This window comes from Triturus cristatus, chromosome 2_2, assembly GCF_964204655.1.
Source record: "Triturus cristatus chromosome 2_2, aTriCri1.1, whole genome shotgun sequence".
Lineage (NCBI taxonomy): Eukaryota > Metazoa > Chordata > Amphibia > Caudata > Salamandridae > Triturus > Triturus cristatus.
In genome coordinates this window covers 179,029,264-179,054,161 of record NC_140582.1, presented here as the reverse complement: position 1 = coordinate 179,054,161, position 24,898 = coordinate 179,029,264, and the positions used below count along the sequence as shown (strand labels likewise).

The following is a 24,898-nucleotide window of genomic DNA, read 5'->3' as shown; positions in this document are numbered from 1 at the left end:
AACTTTACATTGATCTAGAACTCAATTATTGAGTGGTCCCCATTATTTTTAAAACAGTTTTACCCTCTAAATTGATGTTCAGGAAGGAGTCTTATGTGGGGACACATTGCCTTTCGAAATTGAGGTTTAATAATGCCTCCAATCCAGTCGAACTGTGGGAGCATCAAATTAGGTAAGTTTTGAGGTGACAATATTTTGGGCTACAGTTTTACTTCCACAGTACTGCAAAATGTTAATCACTAACCTACATTCGGAGAGCTCCGTTGCTCCTATCTTTCCTACGTAGGTATGCCTACATTTTTTTGTATTAATATGATAAACTCTGTCTTATTTCTCTTATTGCTGACGAGAATATTGATAGCGGGATCTAATGGTTCTCGTTCATTATTACCTGTGTGAAATTACTGTTCCTGTTTTGACGATTCATTTCGTATCTCACTCTCCCTTCATTAAGGGATCACCTCAGGTTTTATATATACCTGCCTTCTTTGACTATTTATTAGGAACTCTTACTTGACACAAGTCAAATATTCTTAATCATTGGTTTACTCTTCAGAAATACATGGATTGATTGAATCGAATTTTCCATATTAGTGTTTGCATACACCACAAGCACGGAACTTGAATATTGATGTTTTCTCTGAAATTGTTTCGATATTCTTAGTAAGCCCTGACGAAGTTCCCGTGGCACTGGGGAACGAAACCCTTTGGCTGTTTGCCGTTTTTAGCAAAACAACTGTGAATAAAAGAAGAATTGATTTGGACCCCAAGTGTATTTCCTGTTCGACTCCTATTAGAGTGCACCTTCCATTCATTTTTGGACTGATTACCTGCTCTATACTGTGTAGGGCCAACTCAGTCTCTAGTGTCCCCATCGGTGTACTCCGGCCAAGACGTAATAAATGTAGCAGGAAGCAATTCTCGACCTTTTACTGTCCTTGCACTTTTCTGAAAACACATAGGTCGGCGACATATACAGACAGCCAGAGATTCCATTATGTAGACTTAAAGAGCGGGTTCTATCAATTTTATACTACGTTTCTTTGAAAAACAGAGGATAGCACCTGAATTCAGGCTCATGGCAGAGTCAGTCTGTGCAACTTGCTCTGAGCATGACAGTTGTATGTCAAATCGTATTCCTAGGTAGTTGAAGCACTTGACTGGGTCTAAGGTAGCCCCATTAATTTTGAATGTGGACTTCAGATAGTTTTTTGTTGTGTTTAATACCATGAATTTTGTTTGCTTGGTGCAGATAAGATTTTTGGAGCTGCATTAGGACTCAAACCATCTCAGTTAATGATGAACAACATCATCAGCAAATAATCGTAGAGGTATTTTCTTTTCTACCATTGCTGGTACATCCAAATTTACCTACAGTATAAGTTTACAGATGCAATTTATAAACAGACTGAATGGACGGTACAAGTACAAAGCCTTGCCTGACTCCAGTTTGTTTCCTGAAATCAGGCATGCATCACCTTCCAGCCTGCACCTTACCCTGGCTGTATTCTTCCAGTGGAGCCTATAGAGGGCAGCAAGGAGATTTTCAGGTAATCTCTGCTCCTCAGTATAAAACAGAGAAGTGTTCTGACAAATGAATCAATGCTGTTTTTAGGTCTACGAAGACCATATACAGAGTATATTTTCCATGCATGTGAAGAAAAGTCTCATCTCTTTGTATACAGTTCCCATTACTTTCCTGAAGCCAGCTAGATAATTGGACAAGATCTTCATATTTTATGTTAAATCCTGAACGCACTTTAGATGCAGTTTACTGTATATTTTCCTTGGATCATCCAGCAGGGAAATTAAGCAATAGTTTCCAGGACCAGATGAGAGCCGTTTGTATGGGCTGGAACCAAAATTAAACTTCTCAAAAAAGGATGGAATTTCTCCATGTTGCCAAATAGTGTTAAACACTATTTTAAGTACAAGAACCTGATGTATTAAATCGATGCAGAAAACGTCTGAGGGAAATCTGTCGGGACCTGGTGCTTTTAATAGTCTTTGTTTGTTCATTGCTGTAATAAACTCTTCTTCTGAGAATTCAGGTACCAGGATCTTTCTTGGTCCTACATGTGTTGCACACATTAATAGAATCCACCTCAAAAGTCGAATCAGAGTTTCTGGCTTTCTCATATAAGGATGAGAAGTACTTGGACCATTCAGCTGAGCAGACTCCTGCCTCCATATTCAGAAGGGGAACCTTCCAGCTACATCGAACCAATTCCCAGAATTTCCTAGGGTGCTTTGATTTAAGAGATTGTGTTTCACCTCCCATCTCTTATTTTGGAGCTGCCTCTTTATGAGTTTGCTTAACCTTTTATAATTTTGCCTTAGGCTTTTGAGAACTTATTCTCCCATTGGGCTGGTCTTTACTGCTATCATGAAGTTCTGTTTATACATCAAGCATTCATCATAAAACCACTTGGTAAAGGTCGCCCGGGGGCTTTGTCGATGTTTTAGACACATCGTCCTAGGTAGGACTGGGCAGAGTTAATTTAATAAAGCCTCAAAACTGCAAATTGCAGTTTATTGGATATTGCCAGTGCTCGCTCTCTCCATGACTGAGCGACAAGCTTTCTGTTTACATATATGATTGATTTTCGCTTAGGTTTCAATATCAAGTTAGCAGAAGCCAGACGTGTCTCTATTTTAAACGGGTGCATTTTAAGACCAGGCAGAAGGAATCTGGCAAATAGCTGGTTGTGACGCTTTTGATTCTCCTTTTAATATTCATATCAGCAGCAAGGTGTCACGGCTCAATACTCAACAAGACGTGCATGACGGCCACCCCTAAAGGTTATATTTGCTGGCATGACCGATGGAGTGCGTCCACTGAGACTGCAGAAGGTGCACGCCATTGACCATTAAGGTGATGACATTTTAGAGTGGGGTTGTTCTCCTGAAACCACTGAGATACAAACTTTGGGATACTCCATATAGACTCGTCATTACATAGCATGTGCTCCAGCATCACCGCATGTGGTCTAGTATTACAATTGCCACAGAATAACATTAAGTCAGTTGTGGCTCCCCTTCTTGCTTCTGCTCTGCACTTTATTAGATGTTGTCTTGGTGATAATTTGTTCTAGGGTAAATGTTGAAGATAAAGAATAACCAGTTGTCGGTTTTTAAGATTAGATGTCGTATGCTGTTATTAATTTTAGTGGTTATTTTAATTTTAAATGTAAAGGATGTGAAGATTCATATAATTGCTCCGCTCTATGGTGAGCCCTTATTGCTTGAACACAATGGGAAGCATAGCCTACCAATTCAGTTTCTTCCGTTATGGAGGTTTCTTGGGAACAGAATAGACTGCAAGATGTTATAAATGCCAACCCAGTTGTTGTCTCTCTTTAAAAAAAAATATTTAAGCCTGCCGATGTTCCTACCAAGAAATGAACTGAATCGTAGGCTAGGCTCATTTAAGAATGTTTCCTATAGCTGATTTGTGCATGGTTCAGACAATTTCTGATAGCTGGCACCATTCCTCATTGGTTGATTAAGCTGCAGGAGGAATTGTTCTGCTTCTATTAGGGCACAAGGAGTCTTCATTTCTGTTGCTTTGGTGAGTTTGATTTTCAGGCCATAAAGACATTTCAGAGTTCCCCCTTTGTGGTTGTTCTAGAATAGCTCAGTAAGGCTCTTCTCTTCCTGTGGTTATTGTTATCTGTTGGACTTGGCCCTTTTTGGCAGGGTCATCCCTGAACTTTTTGCCTTCCTCCTGGTATTTTTTCTGACCTGGTGTTGGTGGTGTTAGGACTCTGGGCACTTTATCACTGCTGTCCAGTGTAAAGTGCAGGTGATCTAGGGTAAAACGTGGTAAGATTGGTCTACACCTGTTTGGCTAATTTAATTGACCTATCAGTTCCCAGTAATGTGGTATCTCATACACCCAGAGCCAGAAAATTAAATACTATTGGTGGGCTTGCAGCGCTGATTGCGTCACCCACCAAAGTAGCCTTTGAAACCTGTCTCAGGCCTCTGCCATTGCAGGACCTGTGCGCACAGTTTACTGAAGCTGTGACGTGACACAAAGTGGCTGCCACGTCTGTGACTCCCCTTTTACTACATATCAGTCAACCCTAAGGTACGCCCTAGATAGCCCTATGGGTAGGGAGCAATGTAGGTGAAAGGTAGGACATTTTGCCTTAACTGTGTGGCATGTCCTGGTAGTTACAAAAAGCCATTTTGGTTTCTCACTACTGTGAGGCTGCCCTCTCATACGAAGTATTGGAGATTCCCTGATAAGTGTTTCAATGATAATTCCTGATCTGAGAGGAGTACTGTGATCAAGTTTGTTATGGTTGGAATAGCGGTAATTAATGCTGCGTAATGGTGTGCACAGATTTATTATCCCTATTTTAGAAATGCCACTTTTAGAAGTTGGCATTTCTGTGTGTTATGTGTCTTTGTGCCTGATGTGTATTGCATGTCTGGCTTGGGAGGTGCGGTGACTCCAGAGGGGCTGGACTAGTCAGCGCTAGGCTGAATAGGCCCATCTGCATTTGGAGTGGTGGGAGGAGTAGCACCTGGGCATCATTAGGACCTGTCCTATTCAGGCCTGCCACACACAATGCTGGCTCTGCCCCCCTGTGGTGTGTCTGAGGTCAGAGCCTACACTGACAAAGGATGGTGTTGTGCACTGAAAGGATGTTCCTAAGGTGCCCCCCAGAACTGGTTTTCACTGGGCCTCGGCCTGTGCCAGGGGGAGAGAACAAAGACATGTGAGGTATAAGTACTGTGGCTGTGGCCCCATGTAAGTGTTGGTGCTTCTTGTACCTACTTGGAGCTGCGTTGCAGGACTGCTGTGCAAGGAGGAACCGCCATGGGACCCAGCTGCTGCTTCCTGGGGGTCCTTACGTGCTGCCCTGTCTGTGCCCAGCTCTGGCCCTCTGAATTTGGGACTGAGCGCTTCAGGGTTAATTGCCTGGTGCCAGAAGACGGGAGGAGCACTTGTGCCCAGCATCGTGGGCCGCGCTCCCCTCCCCAAGGTGACCGGAGCCCCACAGGGGGGCCCACACCTCCCCGGGGCGTGAGGAGTGCCCCAGGGGTCTTTGCACTTGAAAGCGCTGTGCAGCCCATTGCTCCAAAGGAATCCCGGTGTGGGGATGCCCATGTGCTGCCTGGAGGTGGGACGGCAAGCCGGAAGTCAGGCAGGGGCCGCGCCAATCATCACCATGGAGCGGGAACCTACCCGGCCTTCATGGGCATCCAGGGCTCCAGAGGCCAAAAGTCAGGCAAGTGGCCGCCTGATTGTAGGCGGGGCCCACAACGACGAGAGCAGTAAGGATCGAGCGGAGGAAGTGGGGTCAGAGCAAAAGACAGGCAAAAGCTGCCTGGTCCAAGGCGGGGCTCCCGGAGTACGGAGGAGAGCCCCACGTGCAGTCCAGAGCCTGACGGAGCCTCGCGGGCTCCCGGCCTCACACCCATCTTGTTCGGCAGAGTGGTGGCGAGAAAGAGAAGTCCGGTGATCGGGGCCTGAAAGGCACGTGGTTGGTGCTTGATTCCTGCCACCCTCTTTGAGCCGGCTGGAAGACAAGAGAGGCCTCGGTGAGTGGGGCGTGGAAGGCCCACTGTTGGTGCCGATCTGTACTGACAGCTACACCGCCAGATAGCGGATAGCTGCAACCACAAAGGAAAGCCCCGGTGAGTGGGGCTGGAAGGGCACACTGTTGGTGCCGATGTCTTTTGGCTACAGAGCTGTAATGCCAGATCGTGGCAGCTGCAACGTGGGGGACATGCTGGCCTCATGAGAGAAACAAGGTTGAGATGCACCCTCGTCCCCATTAGAGTGCGGGCTGGTGGAATCCCCGTGCTCATAGAGCCCTGTCTTTTGGAGGACAGAGGGCATTGTGGGGAAGCCCACGACGGGCCCCCGAGGAAGGCTAGGTGGCCTGGGATCACTGTGTGTTCAGTTGGGGCGAAAGGCCATAAGGTGATGTGTGCACCTTACCAGTGTTACTGTGGTACACTGCTGGTTTATGGCTAATGTGTTTTATACATAATGTGATTTATGCTAAGTACAGTGTTTGAACATTAGTTACTGGTTGCTTTGCGCTAGGTGCAGTTATGATTATGCATAGGAGGGGTATGATGTGTTATGGGTCTGGTGCACTGCCAATTATATTTTACGTCTCATTACTTGTGTGTGCGAATAATTATGACAGTGGCCCGATTGGCCCTGTAATGTATATAATCCCCTCTAAGGTATTACCTAGTGCCAGGTGGCACAGTGTATACATGAGATTCTATGCTAATGTGTTTTAGGAGTAATACAAAGGCTATTTTTTATATAACCTTGTGTGGGGTTTCTTTTGTGGTGTGCCTAGTGTATCGCTGCTGTGTGTATGTGCTGCGCAAACGCTTTACACATTGCCTCTGGGATAAGCCTGACTGCTCGTGCCAAGCTACCTAGGGTGTGAGCAGGGATTATCTTGTGTGTAACTCCCTAGCCCTGACTAGAGTGGCAGTTTCTGCCTGGCTTAGGTGCATGCCCTAGCCAACCAGAAATCCCATTTCTAACATTATTCCTCAGTTCCCTAATATTTCATGATTGGTCAAGATTATTTCTTCCATGTTCCAGTTGGCCCACACCATCTCCGTGGACTCTCTATATTTAAGCTTGGGTCCAACAATCATACAGAGAACAGATCATGTGAGGAGATTGGATTCAGGCCTGGTAGAGAATTGATGATTTACAATGTTTCCACTGTTCCGCATGTCATGGCGGCTGCTGGATCAGTACCTTGGAAAGAAAAGGATGATGTTCATTCTGACTTTTCCAAGATTGCCAGGGGCTTCAGGGGCTTCTGCTGCTCCTTCATATGGTTTGGTGTGTTCCAGTTATTTGTTATAGCTCAAGAAATATCCCAGTCCATGTGATTACATTCTCCTGGACCATGAACTTCCAATATTCTGCGTCAAAATTAATCAATTTTGGGTTTCGCACCTTTCGTATGTTCTATTAATTGGGTTTGTCGACCTTGTCTTCTGTGGGCAGCCCAGATTTTTCTAAATTAGTTGCGATTAAGTGTGAACATTAAGGCATATCAGTCTCCTGGACGCGGCAATACTTCATAAAGTGGTTGAAGTACTCAACTCCTCACTGAGAGAGGGACGTATTCCAGCAGTAAGGAAACACACTCTTACACATTCAAATGTATCCGTGTGGCTGAGTGGTCCTCATCTTCTAGAAAACAGTCTCCCTCATAAATACTGGCATTTGCAGGGAGTGGAATTGTATGTGCATGTGTACTTTTATCTGTGTGCCTGTCCTGACTATGCCTGGCTACGTATGCATATGGGATGTGTGTGACCATGTGTTTGGGGATGAAAACAACTGAGTTTATCTTGCTGTATGTGATTGATGTTATGGGCTTGATTATGTGCCTCTGTGCACCTGCCCGTGTGTTCCAAGCTGTGTGTATGTACCCTGTGTTTGTGTGCCAGTGTGTGAGCCTGTTTGTCTAAGATGTTGTTTGTCAAGGGGCATTCTTGTAGTGTCCAAGCAGTTTTGCAAGAGTCAAGTGTACTATTCTTTCTGAATACCCTCCCCTGTTGACCATGGATTTTTGGAGCCCTGTCCCTGCTTGTGTTTACAGAGATCCATGTTGTTGCTCCTCCTCTTCAGGGTTTTGGGATATTGTCAAGGTATTTTGTGAATGATCATCAGAGCTAATTTGGATAGTAGCAATGTCTTTCTGCAAAGCTTGAATGGCTTACTGCAGAGAGTACAAATTATCAGAGTACCAGCTCTATGCATTGGTACTCTAGTTCCACTGAGAGCATGCATACTTCCATTCCTGCGACAATTGCACGGGGTACCTGTTTCAGCACCAATCTCATATAAATTTCCCAAGGACTCACATGCTGCATATAGAACTGCTCCTGATTTTATTTAACTGAAATTAAAGGGCCATGCTCCAGGACTTTCATCGCAATGTAAGGCCTTACTTCTAGGGCCGAAACGTGTAAGGAATTTTGCTGTTCATGTCACAATTGTGAAAAGGGTGAACACATTGTCTTTTGTACACAGGTGAAATCTTTTATTTTCATAGGTAATCTCCTCCTCTTCTGGCAGGGTATGATTGCTTTCTGGCCTTCAATGCTTTACAAGCAGATTAAACATGGATGGAACTAGGTTTCATGAACCAAATATTGCCTAGTACTCACAGACACTTGAATGTATCTGTGAAGTGCTTGCCTCCATCAGTCATAGCTGACTGATTTGGGAAGAACACACATTTAATTTAAGGGGAAACAGCATTTACAATGAGGTTTTTACCACGTTGTACCTTTACCACGCATGGTTTTAGAAAGCATATGCTTTCACAGCGTATGCCTTTACCAAGCATTTAAGATAAGTTTGGCGGTGTGGGAGGTCTCCCCCGCTAATACATTATTTATATACATAAATATTTATATATAAAATATGTGTGGTAAAGGCATACATTGTAAAAGTATATGTGTTCTAAAAAGATGCGGGGTGGAAAACGCGTGGTAAAGGCATGCAGAGTATTTCTCTGCGTTGTCCCGTCATACAACCAATTCAAGAGGTAACGAGTCCATAGCTGTACAATCTTAATGGTCGTTTCAGACATGAAAGGGCTATGTTTACACCTGTGATGCTTTCCTGGGCTTTCACATTGCCTGTTTCTGCAGTATACAACCCAGTGGTGGTGTTAAACCACAGTGCAGTGTGCAAACCCACGGTGTGGCTGCCAATGGAATAGAAATTAGCCAGCCTACAAAATTCCAACACATTGTAAAGTGATTCTGTCACACTGTCAATTATCAGAGTTTAAGGGAACATTTGAAACCCAAACAGTAAGAATCAGCATCACTTAGAAACATCACATTTAAATACTAAAATGTGCAAAGAATAGGGCCTAAGCGTCCAGGGATTTGCAGGTCTTCACCAGGTCTCCATATATTTCAGCCAATGTTCAAAGCTTTCGACTGCAATATGCTGGTCCACCATATACCATGTATCACAGTTTCTATTTGGGCTGACAGTCCCTTCAATACCTTTGACAGGCTTTTCTTCCAACAGCAGATAGTATACTTTTATAACTCTCAAAAATTGTACATTTATGGCTTAATTATTTATGTTAGCATGCTGAACGTGGATTAGCAATAGCACTATGTATAATAAAAATGGATCGAGGTTTCACATTCGTGTACATGAAAATCTTTTTAAGTAAAAAATGCAGTAGTTAAGTGGTGTCATCATTAGGGGTGTGAGGTTTTCTCAGTGGTGTGACATTCCGATACACGTGACTGTTAATGTCAAACATCCCAGCAGTTACCTGAAGTCTTCGAGTAAGGTCTGACTTTCCCTAATGGAAACAAGGACACAGTGGACTTAACTTTTGCTTTATAGTTCACAGCCAGCTCAATACTATGTACTAAAAACCTTTCCTTTCACTTGTAAAATGAAAAAAACGAATAAAATAAAAATCATGACTTAAATAAATAATTGTTCCTAGTCACAAATAATAAAAGAGATGTCTTTAAAAGCTTTTGAGTGTTAGGTCACCTGCTATCTTTTCAAAGAACAGAATATAGTGGTCTGGCATCATGCAAGGTAGACAACACTAATTTCTGTATTGATTGCAATGTTATTTAATTCACCAAATCCCTGTAGCATTAACAATTCCGAGAAGCTGTGCAGGAGGTGGGTGAGGTGGAAATAAAGTGGTCTATGGGATATTCCAAGAAACAGTTACACCTAAAACCAATAGATCACAGGATGGCTTCTTTCACATGCAGACCACTGTATTAAACATGCAAATCAAAAATAAAATGTATATCGTTTTCATTTTGGATAGTTCTTGCAGCAAGAGTACACATGTTGGAGTAACAAATGCCGGTTGCGCGGGAACAGCAAAGTGAAATCTAGAGTCTGGAAGTCATCAACCAGTAATGTACGAGTTATGCATTCTCTATGTTCAACACTATTACAGGACAGTAAGTGTTAAACGATTTATCAAATTCGTCATATAAACTAAGGAGTCATTTCATTCTGAAATATTAAGGTTTGGTATTAAAATTAAAATAACACATGGTCGATTTGTTTTGCTTTAACGACAATAAAGGCCACTATTGTGGAAAGGTGCCATTTTTGGTGTCCCATTTTAGAATCAAGAGGTTTGCCACACCTGCAAGGTATGTAAAAAAACAAAGCTAATCTCAGAAGAAAATTCTGCTTGGGCCTACATGTGCAATCGCATAAATCTATGTTGATGATGATGATGATGATATAAAGCTTATTAAGCGCTCGAATGCCAAGGCGTCTTGGGGCTGGTGTGTGTAAGCGAAGAGCTGAGACTAGGCTAAGTCTGCTTGGCTGTAAACAGCCTAATTTTCAAAGCCTTCCTGAAGAGTAATAGATTGGATTGAAGCCTCAGAGCCACTGGCATTTTGTTCCACATCTTTGCTGCACAACTGGACAAAGTCCTACCACCCCATCTTGCTCTTCGAGTCTTGGGGGTGCAAATCAAGCCGAGACTGGCTGATCAGAGATTTCGGGAGGGGGTATAAAGCTTGAACATTTCCTGAATGTCATCTGAGCCCCCTCCGTAACGTGCCTTGTGCACCAGGCAGAGAGCCTTAAATTCTACTCGCTGTTGTATAGGGAGCCAGTGTAACGCCCTAATACCCTGCGACGTAGGATGGCCCTTGGAAAGGTTCAAGAGTAATCGTGCTGCGGCATTCTGTAACGATTGCAGTTTTTTTATCTGGACTTTGTCGATACCCAAGAACAGCACGTTACAATAGTCCAGTTTGGACAAGAAGACGGTAACCATTACTGTCTTCTGTAGTTTGGGAGGAATAATCTTACGTAAGGTCTTTAATAGGAAGAAACTGACAGACGTTACACTATTGACCGGCGCTGAAAAATTAAGCTTGTCATCAAACATGACTCCAAGATTCCTGACCTTCGAGACAGGGCAGGGACATTCACCTGCCTCTGCCGGCCACCAGGAATTATTCCACAAGGATTTCCCATTGCCAAACTCTATCACTTCGTTTTTTTCTGTGTTGATCTTCAAGAAACTTAGGCTCATCCAATTCATAATATCCGCTAGACAGGTGTAAAAACTAGCAGCTGTGGTCTCTGGATTGTCCAACAGATATCACGAATTGTGAATCGTCAGCATAGGATACAAATGTGAAACCTTATTACCTGACGAGTCTAGCTAGTGGCGTCACATAGATGTTGAATAACGTCGGGGACAGAGCCGATCCCTGTGGAACGCCACAGAGAAGATAGAAGCTATCAGATTGTAGACCGTCCCAGCTCAAGCTCTGTGTCCTGTCCTCTAGAAAAAAGGAGAGGAGGGCCAAGGCCGACTCCCCAATTCCTACATCCCACAGCCGCCGCACCAACACCGTGTGATTCACGGTGTCAAATGTGGCCGACAAATCCAGGAGAACGAGAACGGCCCTGCCCCCCCCCCCATCCACCACCCTCCGGATCCCCTCTGTGGCAACAATCAGAGCAGTCTCAGTAGAGTGTCATGGTCGAAAACAATGCTGCGTAGGGTCCAGCAACCTGTTAGTGTCTAGATAATTGGTCAGTGTCTTATTGACCGATTTTTAAGGATCTTGGCTGCAAAAGGTAGGCCCGAAATTGGTCGATGGGTTTTTACATTCAGTGGGGTCTAACGTTGGCTTCTTCAGGATTGGCCTAATACAGGCTCTCTTCCAGGCCGCGGAATAGATCCCGGATGCCAGAACTTGATTGATCAGGGGGGTAAGCACCTCGCTGATCTTCTCGGCAGCCAGGTGCATAACAACAGGGGCATGGGTCATCAGGTGACCCAGATTTTATCGATTGAAGGAGGTTTATTACTTCATCTGCCAGGAGTGGTTTAAAACATGTTAGCCTGCACTGCACTGTCTCTGCCACAGAGGGTGATTGGTTGTTATTGACCATAATGTTTGGCAAGGTTGTTGTATATTAATTGCACCTTATTCTGAAAAAAGCTGCAAGCTGTTGATAGTTAATCTATGTGATGTAGAACAGAAATCTCCTGAAAATAACAGAGAACTGAAAATACCAAATATTGCTTTCAAACGCGGTGCAAATCAATGTTAGAGGCATACTGCTTTGAAATACAAGCAGAGAGAAGTGAAGGCCAACTTACCGATTATAGACAACCTTCTACTCTGCAAGGGAATGCTACCAAATTTTAACTAGAACCTTAGTCAGAGGCTAATGAATTAGGAGACTAATACTAAGCTCCATACAACTGGGAAAACGTAGTAATAATTTATTAAGAATTAATTTTTCTGACATAATTATAACCACCACACATATAACATTTCTAAATTTTGGCCTTTGAATAAAACGTTCTAGAAATTCTTAGCATGCCCAAATTTGCAGTTACCTCTATCTGTGATTCTGGACCAGTCAGGAGTGTCAAAGTCAAACAGTTATTGAAATAAACAGCTTACGTTGACAACAATGAATTTACAATTAGTCAATTTTCTAATCCCTGAAAAGAACCCAATAACATAGAAAGGTTGTGCTAAGTCTGGGAGGTTAATCAAAGCCCTCCATGCAAATACAGCCTTTAAGTGTGACAGCCATTTATAAACTACCCAATTTACTAGTTACTTAATATTCCTTTTAGACATAAGTGCACAAACCAATTCGAATTGAGCACATACACAAAGCGTGGAACCATGTCCGTTGGAGTCCAATAGACCACAGGAGTACATTCCCATACCCAGGTGTGTGTTATTTGATATAGTAGAAAGTAGCATATTCATAAAGGAATTCAAAACCTCTACATTCAAAGCATTTATATGCAGAGCCTTGACAACGACAGATCTCCTGTCCAAGCTTCATCAGCACTGGATTCACAGCAGTCTTCCACTATGGATTTTGTACTTAGATTTTTTTGCGTTTTAATTGGAAAACTTTTTCTATTTTAACAATTTGTTAGGAATTCGCTTTACACTTTTACAAACAATCTGCAACATTTTCTTCTACTAAGCTGTATTTGAACATGCTCCTAGGGAAGGGCTACAGTCAGCGAGGCACCACATTGGATCTCCTACGATAACTGAACAATACCACGTGGTTTTAGCACACAGAGCTGCTTCTCGGAATTCCTCAAAAGCAGGAAAGGGGGATAGCTACCGTAGTATGGAAATACATCACATTCATTGGCAGACAGCCATAATTAATTGACAACTCTTCTCAAGCATGCCCGAATGCTCAGATTGCTTACCGGTAATCTTCATTACTCCGATTCTTCCTTCCTCGTCCCAGTACCTACTTGATGAGTGAATGTGCCCATTCCTAATACTGCTCACTACTTCCAAAAGCGTTTTTTTGTTTCTATCATAAGATCTACCAATGTAACCCAACCCTACTCCTAGTACTTCCTGTTTTCCACCAAGCCCCTAACAAAGAGTCTGATTAAGGAAATCAGGGCGGGTGAGAGGTTCATAAGTACTGGGAGGAGGAAGAAAAAAATCAGAGTAATGAAGATTACCCATAGGTAATCTGAGAATTACCTCTGCATCTCCCTCCTCGTCCCAGGCCTTACTTGATGAGGTATGGCCCAAGATAACACACTCCTTCATCAGCCAGAGGAATGCACCCAGAGAAACACCAATAAGGGCTATAAGAATTCTTATTAATATTCAAGGTTTGCTCCTTATGTACCCACCCATCTTACACACCTGAAAGGGAGCAACTAATCAAACTGACATAGATCCACAAAATAACTTTTGACCTCACAAGTCATTCCCGAATAAAGGGCAACTTGCAACCTACTGCGTAAAATAAAAATAAAAGGTGAGGCCCATGTTGTTGCCCTGCAAATCCCTCTAACGGAAACCCCTCCCTTCTTAGCCCAGGACGTTCCGCCATTGCTCAGGAGGAATGAGTTTTTATTGTGTCCAGGATCCCCTTAAACACAAGCCTGGTAGACTCAGGAGGTAACTGATCCAGATCATCGTGCCACAGAAGAAGAGGATGGTACTTTTTCTCACTCTATTCTTTTTTTCTTTTGATGACAGGGAAGAAAAAATGAGAGAAAAGAGTATCTGAGACCCTATACACTGCCACTCTCTGAAGACAGATGAAACTAGTCCATTCTGTGACCAAAAGACTAATCAATAAGGAGACATTGGATGTCTGTGAAGGTAAGAAAGGGCAAATAATCTCCTAACACCCATGGAAAATAGAATCAACTTGAATTGTTTGGATCAAGAGACTAGACTACACACTCTTCAAAAAACCCGAAGGTAAGAAGGGTTCTGACAAGCCAGAGCACCTAATCCACCTAATTGTCCAGCAGACGAGAAGGTAAATCAGAAGAAATTCCTGAGAGGAGAAAACATTCCAGATGATGACTTCAAGGGTTCAAATAAGTTCATTGGAAGAGAAGACAGGACCTAGGAAAGATCTCATTTGAAGGGGGAATTTGACCACTAGGCCCCACAATGGCAAATAATCTAATCAGTGTAGACACTGAGGGATCAGCAGAGGCCAACCCCTTCCAAGGAAAACTAAATGTTTCTAAAGTGGAGCTCTGCAATTTGAGGGTGGTCATAGGAACCTTCCTAAAATGTTCAAAGTTCTCCTGTAAGAACTGAAGTTTGAACTGGAGAGAAAACCTTCTCTACACAAAGGGTCAAAAGAAGCCCAGTAATATGCCTTACTAGATTATTTTCTTTTTTAAACCTGCACTAAATAGGGAAACAGAAAGAGAATAACTCGTATTGAAGAATCTTGCCCTGTCTGATCCCACAGCAACAGCCCTAGGGAGCTCAGTAGTAGCAGAAGCTACAATAGAGGAGCAAGGAACAATCGAAAAATCTATTACTGTTAAAATGTAAATCTCTTGAGGAGTAGAAACACAGTCTTGTGATCTAAAACTGATGCAACCGAGACCATTACCACTGATTACATTTAGGGTTTTGCTAAGACCCTCTGGATCAATGCAATGGGGGAAACCCATAAAGAAGACCCTCCAGATCAGGAAAGCCGCAGAATTCATGAACAAGTGGTGCTTGTGTGGCTGCAGTAGTGGCCGGCACTTAAGACTCTGCGGTATTAATTAACAAACTGTGCCTAAACAGCGGAGGTATCAAAAAACACAAGCGGCGCATGTGCAGCTGCGGTATTAGGTGGTACCTGAGCAGCAGCGGAATCAATGAACAAGGCACCTGAGCTGCCGCAGAATTAACAAACAAACAGCACCAATGCAGCTGCATTATCAAAAAACAAACAGTGACTATCTAGATATTACTAAACAACATCAGCACACTTGCACTACCAATGAACAAGGGATGATTGCCAAATGAAAAAGAATAAAGCACAGAAAGCTTCAACTCAATTGAACTCACCCAAATGACACAGAAGCTTCCGCACGGAAATGAGCAGAAGAGTAAACTCCTCTAACCAAAACAAGCTTCTTGTGAGAGAGAAATAAATGTAACTTTTCCTACCCTGACAGGAGAAATCAATAGGAGGGCCCAAGCACCTCCTAGAAATGAAAGAGTTGACCCTGGGAACTCCTCACAGCCCTTAGGAAGTGACGAGGGCACAACAAAAGGACAGGAAGTACTAGAAGAAGGGAGGGGTTTTGTGGGTGGATCCTATGACAGAATCAGAAAACAGCTTTAGAAAGTGGTGAACAGTATTAGTGAATGGGCACATTCGCTCATCAAGTAAGGACTGCAACGAGGCGGGAGATGAGGGGGTAATGAATGTTTCAAATTTAGTCTTGAAAGTAAAGACATACTGCAGTATCACACAGTAGACTTTACGTATCATACACACAAACTGTATCAATTTATTTGGTGGAATAAATGAATACATAACTTGGAAGATCCTCTTGCAGTATTGCGACAGAAATGGGTGGCAGATGGCATAGAAATGGATGATGAGGAGTGGCAGGAGGCGATATCTTCTCCTCGAGTGGTGGCCATTCCAGCTCGATTAAGGCTAGTACAGCTTAAAATCCTGCACAGGATATATATGACCGGTCCTCGACTAGTGCAGATGGGAAGAGCGGAAACAGGGGACCTTTGCAGAAGATGCGGCCAAGTCGGCACCTTTATGCACATTATATGGGAATGCACATTCATTCAAACATATTGAAGGGAAATACACGCAGGGATGAGAGCAGTCCTCACTGTTGCCATTTACCCTGAAGCACGCAGATGCTTGCTGAACATATGGGAACCGACCGACCTTAACACCCATCAAACACAATGGGCCACTTTGGGTTTCATGCTTGCCAAAAGAAATATTGCACAGGCCTGGGGAGCAGCTACCCCACCCCCCCCACTCTGGAGGTGTGGGAGACTAGTATGGAATGGTGCATGTTCAGAGAAAAAACTGTGTATACTGCCCGAGGCTGTCCTAAAAATTGGTCCCGCATATGGTCACCGTGGCACTCATATCGTGGAGACATTCGCGTTCCCCCACAAAGTATTGAACTTGATGATTTGCTTCCTCCTTGAAAGGTCCTTACTGTGTGTACTGTGTAGTAGTATTGCCTCAATTTGTCATGCATATATTGATACTAAGCTGATTGATGAATGCTTATGTGCCGATGTTTGTTAATAAAAAGTTTTATTTAAAAAAAATTCATTTGGTGGAGTAGATTTGAGCTACGCTACCTAAAATTGAATGCAGATTGCAGCTGTTCTGCTTATGAGTACTAAACTACTATTTAGTAAATGCTACAATATATACACATTCCAACACTTCACTCCTTTCCCTTTACCGTAGTATTGTGAAATAGTTAAACTTTGCTGTTTTTCTTCAAATTTTCATCCATTACATTAGTGCCACAGTTGTGAAATGCTACATATATCAAAATGCTACATATATCATTCTAGATTATGTATCTGTGTATAGTTTTTTAAAATAACGTTACATAGCTGAACTGCTAATGACAAAAATTGCATAAGTCATGATTTAAACCTTTTAGATTAAGAAGTACATTTGAAGTTTTGCACATATGCGAAAATTAATGATTGTAAGTTGGTTTTCTTATTGTATTATTCTTCGTATTCATTTTAATTTTTCACCGCTCTAAATGTTTTAAAAAATTGTTTCACTAAGCTCTAGCAATCCATCTCCATTTTAGACTGCGAGTCAGAATAGGTTGCTTTTTCAATATTAAATTATTGAAATAGATGTGTGAACATGTAGCACTGTATACCCAAATGGATTATTAATGCACCCCTTGACAAGAAGAACATTTTGATTTGGTGAATTGCAATTCAATAAATTAATAAGTTGTCTGAATGTACACTTTGTCAATTGTTTTTTCTCAGTCTTTGCTTGTTTTGGAGTTTCAGGGGGCCGTGAAACTCATTGCAATGGGAGAAGTACTAGTCGGAGAGTCTGTCAGCAATATCTAACTCTCTTTGCATGCAAGGATTGGCACATGGCAAAGTAATTCAACACACTCATATGAACTTTTGAGGAGCAATATCTAATATCTGGGAGCAATTTCAGAGGACAACAGTGGTTAATTTGCGCCAGTACTTACCACCAGCACTCATTTTATAGAACCCGGCACTAGTCAGATGGTGCACAGAGTGTGACAAATTACCGCGTTCACCACCTGCACTGTGTAGGGTGTCAGCTCCACTCAGTCTGAGGCCTGTGCTGTACTCACACAACGTTTTTTTGTAAGTGGATTTAACACACTAGGCTGTGACGGTGGTGAATGCAGTCAGTCATTTGTCACACACGGTACTCAAATCACAGACCACTTTTATTTCTATTTGTTAATATTTTGAAAAATGGTCACAGCGCTGATGTCTTGACAAATTAAGCACTGGTAGACAGTCAGGATAGGAGGTGGTGGGATGAGGGAAAGTCAATTGCTCTTAAGAAACAATGAATACAGACTCATCCTTTGTGTCACACACCACACTATCTACCACAGAACCACCCACCCTCCATCCTTTTGAGGACTGAGTGTGAGCCTCTGAGTTTCATAATCCTACAGCAGAGTTTCTAAAGTAAACATTGTGGTGTGACCTACTGCTTAGCACCATTGTGGAAGCGAATAAATCCAGGTCTTGACTCCCTACTTACACCAGACGTAAATTTGCCAACCATTTAAGATACTGTCAGCCAGATTCTTGAGCTGTATATGAAGCAGGCTTAAATGTCGTACCAGTCAATTTTCCATGCCTATCAGTTACCTCCCATGGCAGGGTTACCAAAACATAGCCAACAAATCTGCAAAGCATTTGAAACAAGAAATATGGCATTTCCCGACAGCCGATTAAATGGTCACTGTGAAAAGAAGAGAAGGCTAGAAAAAGAGAGAAAGCCAAGCAAACAATACAGCTCAAACAAACCTTTATTCAAAATCTTCTCAAACCTTAAACACATGTTAATTAATGCATCCATAATATAATACAATATATTACATGGCTCAATGCTATTTATTTTAAAAGCTGAAAACTTTAGAAAAAAAACCTAACTAATAAAATAAAATGAGTGCCTTCTGCTTCCAGTCAATAATTCAAATGCAGCTAATATTTTGTGTCACCCATCAGCACCATTCACTTTATGTCCATTTGAATGTAGGCCTTATGATCATTTACAGGGTATCTAACCTTGTACAAATCCACAGCTTTGTCCATAGTTTCAACAAAGTGCATGAAATGTATGGTTGTTTTATTGCATTTTTTCCTTGAATGTGACATTGTTGGACCCAATATTTCCCACAAAAATGGTTCGTCGGGAGGCAAGGGCGGCTTTCCCCCGCAGTGAAGAGGAAAACATGCTGTATGGAGTTTGTACACTCTGAATTCAAGAGGTGCATTCTCATCTGGCTTGATTTTTTTGTAACCATAAGAATTTACAAACGCAATGCCAACTGGGACAAAACACAACTGTGAAAGGGTTGATTCCCTAGAAAGAAAACAAAGTCAAGAATGGAATCCGCTGCACACCTCATAAATTGAATGAATTAACAATACGTCATACTATCAAAACCAAACACCTTTCATTCACACCAAACTGGCATTATTAACTTTAAAAGCCTCAGGGAACTTTCTCAGGTTCGCCTCTCTGAAAACCACCCTAGTGACCTGAGAAAGGTGACAGCCCGGACCGTCTGTAAACAAAATGTGTATACATGTATGCCATCTCCTAAAACTTCATATATTTCTATGCATGCAGGGAACTCTCTCACATTGCTGCACTGCAACCCTAAGCAACTAGTCTTTTCTTTGCTACATCCATTCTAGCTTCTCAAAATGGAGGCACTCTTGAGCCACACCTGCAGGAACAAATGCTGGGCACAGTCTTCGTCCGACTTACAACAGGGACACTTCTCGTTCTGGTCTCCCTTTTTGCAGGTGACTCGCTTGTACGGCTTCATGCTCTGTGCCGGCCCTGCAGGCACAACCGCTCCCCATTAAAACGCAAAGCAAAGTCGTGGTTTCCTATTCAAATAAAGGTGCAGCGCTTGAGGCGTACAACACATACTGTCAAAACTTGGCAAAACCCACAAAAAGCAATGTCACAAATCTCTCCCGTTTGTGTGTTTTCCTCGTGTATTTAATCATGCTCTGATCTGCTGCACCGGCTGTTCAACTACTCACACAACAGCACAAGCCACACAATACAAGAAACACGGAGTTGATCGAGATTTTTTTGGCACTCGTTTTTAGCCTATCAAATCAAAGCTGTATGTGAGCTTAAAATGTCTTCCTACACAAAGCTGCAGGACATTGTTAGAAATGCAAAGAAGTGTGGGGTTCTCTGCAAAGTAAAATACACAAAGTGCACGCAAGTAAAAGAGAGGCGCAACAGCTAGAACAAGTTGTCATCGGCTGTGAAGGTTTCACTGCACGTTGAGAGTACGTGCTGAAACACCGTGGTGCCAGTCACGCAATGTTGTGTACTTTGGGCTAATGACACGAGTGGGAGTCTTTTCCCTGAGGAAAAAGAGAGTGGACAAAAACAGAGAAAAACAGATGTTTTTAGTTCTATTTACGCGTGGCTCCTCAGACCAAGCCATGCAGTTTCCATGCAAAAGCTAGGTATGCAGGCCGGAGTCCATTGTACAACACCAAACCATCCAGGTCAACCTCATGTTGGGATGCTTTAAAGAGCAAAAAAAACACTGTATTTTGCAGCCACTAAAATAAACTGAGAAATCACTTTAAAAAACACAGCCTACAGATGCACAGGTTAACATAAATGTGTTTACACGTTATGAGTACAAGCCAGTGAAGCAATCTCGAGCTGAATGGAAGCCATGGTATATGTAAACTCTTGGGTGGAGGAAAGGACATGCAGAACTACAGATTACCATCCATTTAAACAACACAGCCTGATCTTGACCAATGTTCATGCTGCCAAGCGTAATCTCACATAATTCCACAATTTCATGTTAAGTGAAATGGGCAAAAAGGTCACCATTTCGCATGCTGAGAAATTTCACACAAATTGGGAAATCAAGCGGAAACTGTCTCGCTGAAAGGGACATTTTCTGTTCAAACCAAGGTGTAATCTCGAGTGACTTTTTTACTCAATCTGTGTCCTCGCCTAGAAAAGTCACGCGAGACACCAGCTCAAAACCTTTTCTGCACCTCAAGCAATTTTTACGAATATACTGGGATTTGTTGGCAAAAAAACGGCTTATGCACAGCCCTTCATCTGACTTCACATACGGCATTACAGTGGAGTTCTGATTTCACAGGGCCAGCTGACACAGAGGACTATTGGCCCTAAGCAAAATAGTAACTGCCATTGAAACAGTAAATAAATCATTTTAAAAAAATCATTGTCCTGTAATGCATGTAGGAGCCTCATATTAGGACCAATGTGCCAAACTAGTGAAATTGTAATGTCGAGAATGCTCACCCATGACATTAAGCGCTCAATGGCATTGCACACATGCACACTATGCCCCTGACCTGTACTGCACTGTTGGGGTCATTAGCCTGGTAACCGACAGCTATGTCTTTCTGATGCCAGGTGCTAAAAACAGTGAGCGGACTCGTTTTCTAAACCAGGAGTTAAAGTGGGTGGGGTAGTAAAAGCATCCTATGATGTGAACATCCGAAATAGGGTTCGTTGATCCCCCTCTGGCAACACAATCTGCCGCCAACGCTTCAAAGGAACTGCTCAACTGTAGAATTTTTATATTCCAGGTAAGTGGCATGATAATACAACATCCTGATAATGAATCTGTACACAAGCAACTCCAAAAAACCCTATATGTTTTACACTTGATACATGTTCTGGCCTTGTTGGCCTCGTATTGGTCTAATTCACATTTTGAGAAGTATTTTAACAAAAACTTCAAAACATAAGCTTATGTGCACAAAAACTGCAAAATATGCTTTTGACACAACCGAAGTTGGGCTATGAGTATTCTTTAATTAGTAAACATTAGTGACACAGCAATCATGTCAAAGCGCTAGCCAAAACACAACAAAATCAACAAAGCACAAACAGGTCGGTCTTTAACGGTCTTAGCAACTCATGACAGTCAATGAGGGGCTTAAAGAAGCCGCTCCAAGACGCAAGATCCTACCATTTGGATGAATAAAGAGAACGTTAGAGCAGGGAGGGCTCTGATCATATGTGTGAGATACTGTAGCGTACGACTCCCAAGGTTTCGATTCAGAAGTTGGCTACAAACCGCTATAAGTTAATGCCACCAAATGTCATTTTAACACTAAGTACATGGAATACCTAGGACATCTTCTCGCATTGTTTCCGATTCATATTCTCTTACTTCTCTCCAAAGACAAAGAATCCTCATGAAGGTTTACTTTGTATAAATTAGACCTTTCTACAACAGACGTCAACTCTAGTGGTATCAAAGTAAAAGTTGGAGGATATCATTCAGGACTGAAAAAATAGGCAAGAAGGTGTGGCTTTGCACTGGGAAACAGTAACACCGGTTATCTGCCCTGGAATTTCCCAGAGGTGCCTTATAAGTAAACGCAAAATGTGCATCGTCGTGGTTGAGATCAGATAGTAAAATATCGTCTTCAATTACTTTGTGTTGCCTAAACTTACTGTAGGTGGTGACCAGTGTAATGGAGCCAATGCAATTTGGCATTATAACGTGTTACAGAAGGAATTTAGTTCACCCATGGACTTAGCTTTATGTCTCCCTGGGACACTCAAAAGTAAATGCTGTAGTTAGAAATAATATTTTACCACAGTGCCAAAAGTAGGGACACTTTTCTGTTGGATGATCAGACCAGCCAGGAGTTTCCCAAAAGCAGCTTAGTTGTATGTATTTTTTGTGTGTGAAATACTTGATATGCTGTATTACTTCAAAGATTTTCAAAATCATTGCCCAGGAAAATGTTTTTCAAACAGACTTTTGGAGTAGTCTGTCATCTGTTGGCACTTTATTGGGACTCAATGGTTATGTTTTTCATTATATTTCAAAACAAAAGTCTTAATAAAGCCTTCTGTACATGCTCTCTCACGACCATTCCAAAAAGTACTACTCCGGATCTTACTTAGAAGAAGGCTTATTTTAATGACGAAATCTAAAAGCCCAAAATTAGTGCTCATGGTCCTTATTTTAGGAAAAACAAAAATGCAAATCAGTAACGTTGGGGTGGATCTCGCAATGAAGGTCTCACAGATTCCAATAATGTGTCTCAATCCAAGATTGCGATGAAGTTGCAAGACTTGAATATTCTTGCAAACCACCCAGACCAGATTTCTCCCAACACCACCGTGCACTTACTTTCAATATAATGCACACGATCAAGGAGCAGGGCAATGGGGGGGGGGGGGCCTAGGACAATCGGGGGTTAATGTAGGGAAATGGGGGGGGGGGGAGTAGGACAAATGTGTGTCCACATCATGGGAATTACACATTTGTGCTTTAACATGTAGGTGATGTTCGTCTGCAGAAAAATCGCAAAAGCAACCATGGAATATTAGCCACATGGTGTCACACAACACAATGCCTGAAAACACCAACGATAATCAAAATACACAAGCAAACTGAATGTTACATGGTTCATCAAAGAGCACCAATGAAATGCACACATCAAATCACAATATTAAATGTATGTAGGTCATATGAAAAAAAACATCATGCCATACAATATGGACTACATTGAACCAGGAGGAACAAAATATTTCGACTTACTTTGAATTTTTGTTATTTTCCGTTTCTGCCTCGGCCACTAAAAAACACAAAAGGAACACATTTTAAAACCCTAGAGACCAAATGTCTGCACCAACTCATTAACTATACACCATGTCTTGAGATGCTAGGTACATTCTTTAAGGTAATTATTGGCATATTCCTTACGTATATAAAAAATTAATCTTGTAAATGCAACTAATCAACAAATGGAAGTCTGTTTCAGGCCTGATAAGAACACGACAAACTCTTGTATCATGAAACTATCTCTCGTGGGAATAATAACAAAATAACATTACTTTTTATTTGCATTATTGACAAAGTAAACTATCATCACATTCAATATTTATTCTCTTGACTAGTGATTATTACAAATTCACCTTCTATTATAAAATGTAAGATCCAGTGGTGTGCACTCCATTGGCCAGGTAAAGATGCAAAAATATGCGATCTTGCACTAAACAAATATTCTCAATTAAATTAGTAGGATGTGCTAGACAAAATGGAGATTTATTATTTGAAGCTCTCCTAGGAGTTGGGTTGATGAAGGCTGTCATAGCTGAAAAGTGCCCCCAAAATCTTTTTTAAACGGTGAGAGACTTTAAACAGTGCTGGTACAGGGTCACGCCAATTAACAGGTTTGATCAGGTTACTCACTATTTTCAGTTCCAGTGATTTGGGCAAGAATGCGGAAGGACCGCGATTGGGTGGTTCCTGTTCTTGGATGCCAGTCTTCAGTGTTATCCATCAGCCGTGTTTTGCTGTCTTCAGTGTGAGAAGGTATGTGATAAATATCGGTGTACGTATCCACAATGTGTTTTCGGGGTGGGCTGTATGGGTAAACAATAAAATAGTCAATAAGTACATCTCCAATATAATCATCTTTAACATAATTAGTTTAACAAAGCAGTCAACAATGTGATCAATGGTTCTTCAATCCTCCATGCAACTTCATGCCGCTGCATGAAGTCCACATGAGAGATGCCCCAGTGGGCAGTTCTCATGTGGGCATTATGCCTTAACCTACACGGTGGAGAAAAATCGACTTGGCAGCTCTACTTCTCTAAACACCCACTTATAAATTGAAGTAAAATGCACAGAATTTAAGGGATGCAAAACATCAATGGAGTACTGTTCTTGGATCCTGGATACTACACATTGAGAACCTAGTTTGTTTTCAAACAGAGGGTGCCTGGTTGTAATAAAAGAACCAACCATCTCTTGGAGTTATCACTTCACATTTTCAGAAGGCAGTCTGCATAAGAAGTTCTTCTAATTTTTAAAAACTAGCAATTACCTTAAAATATTCAGATGTTTGAAAACAAGGTGTGTAATAGATCTGGCACACATTTTTAGGCAAAAAGAATTACCGAACTTAGTTCTTGTTCAAATACAATTGGGAACTGGTGTTCTAAAAACAAATGAATTTTGGAACAGCTTAAATCATTCCAAGAAGCCACCCACTTTTAAAATGTCTTGAAAGGTATTTTAATACAAATAAAAACAGGTTTTACCTTTTTTTTTTAGCTAACAATACAACTTGTTGACAATGCTTAATCTGTGCACATAATGTACCAAGATATTGAACACATTTACCAAAATATTTTTACAAAAGAGATACATGGTTTTTAAAAAGCTACAGTCACAAATGATTGGTGGGTGGCTTAAACAGTTTACATGAGAACTCTAATCACGCAAAAGAAACTTTGTCTAAAATTATAATCCACCACAATTACTATCACTGGACTGGA

The 24,898-nt window shown here is 41.9% G+C and overlaps 1 protein-coding gene across 5 annotated transcripts in view; it reads right to left on the bottom strand.

The window, feature by feature from the left end:
• PDLIM5 (PDZ and LIM domain 5) overlaps positions 1 to 24,898 on the bottom strand; it is a 565,292-nt gene that overhangs the window by 242,644 nt on the left and 297,750 nt on the right. For 3 of the 5 annotated variants that reach the window (XM_085641149.1, XM_085641151.1, XM_085641150.1), the window contains 3 exons: positions 23,805 to 23,977; positions 23,151 to 23,187; positions 9,315 to 9,344 (listed from right to left, as the gene is read on the bottom strand). In XM_085641149.1, the coding sequence (XP_085497275.1) occupies positions 9,315 to 9,344; positions 23,151 to 23,187; positions 23,805 to 23,977 (240 nt within the window). Of the gene's footprint in view, positions 1 to 9,314; positions 9,345 to 18,347; positions 19,954 to 23,150; positions 23,188 to 23,804; positions 23,978 to 24,898 lie in introns of those variants that run through there. The other 2 variants (XM_085641153.1, XM_085641152.1) reach the window with 2 other exon arrangements.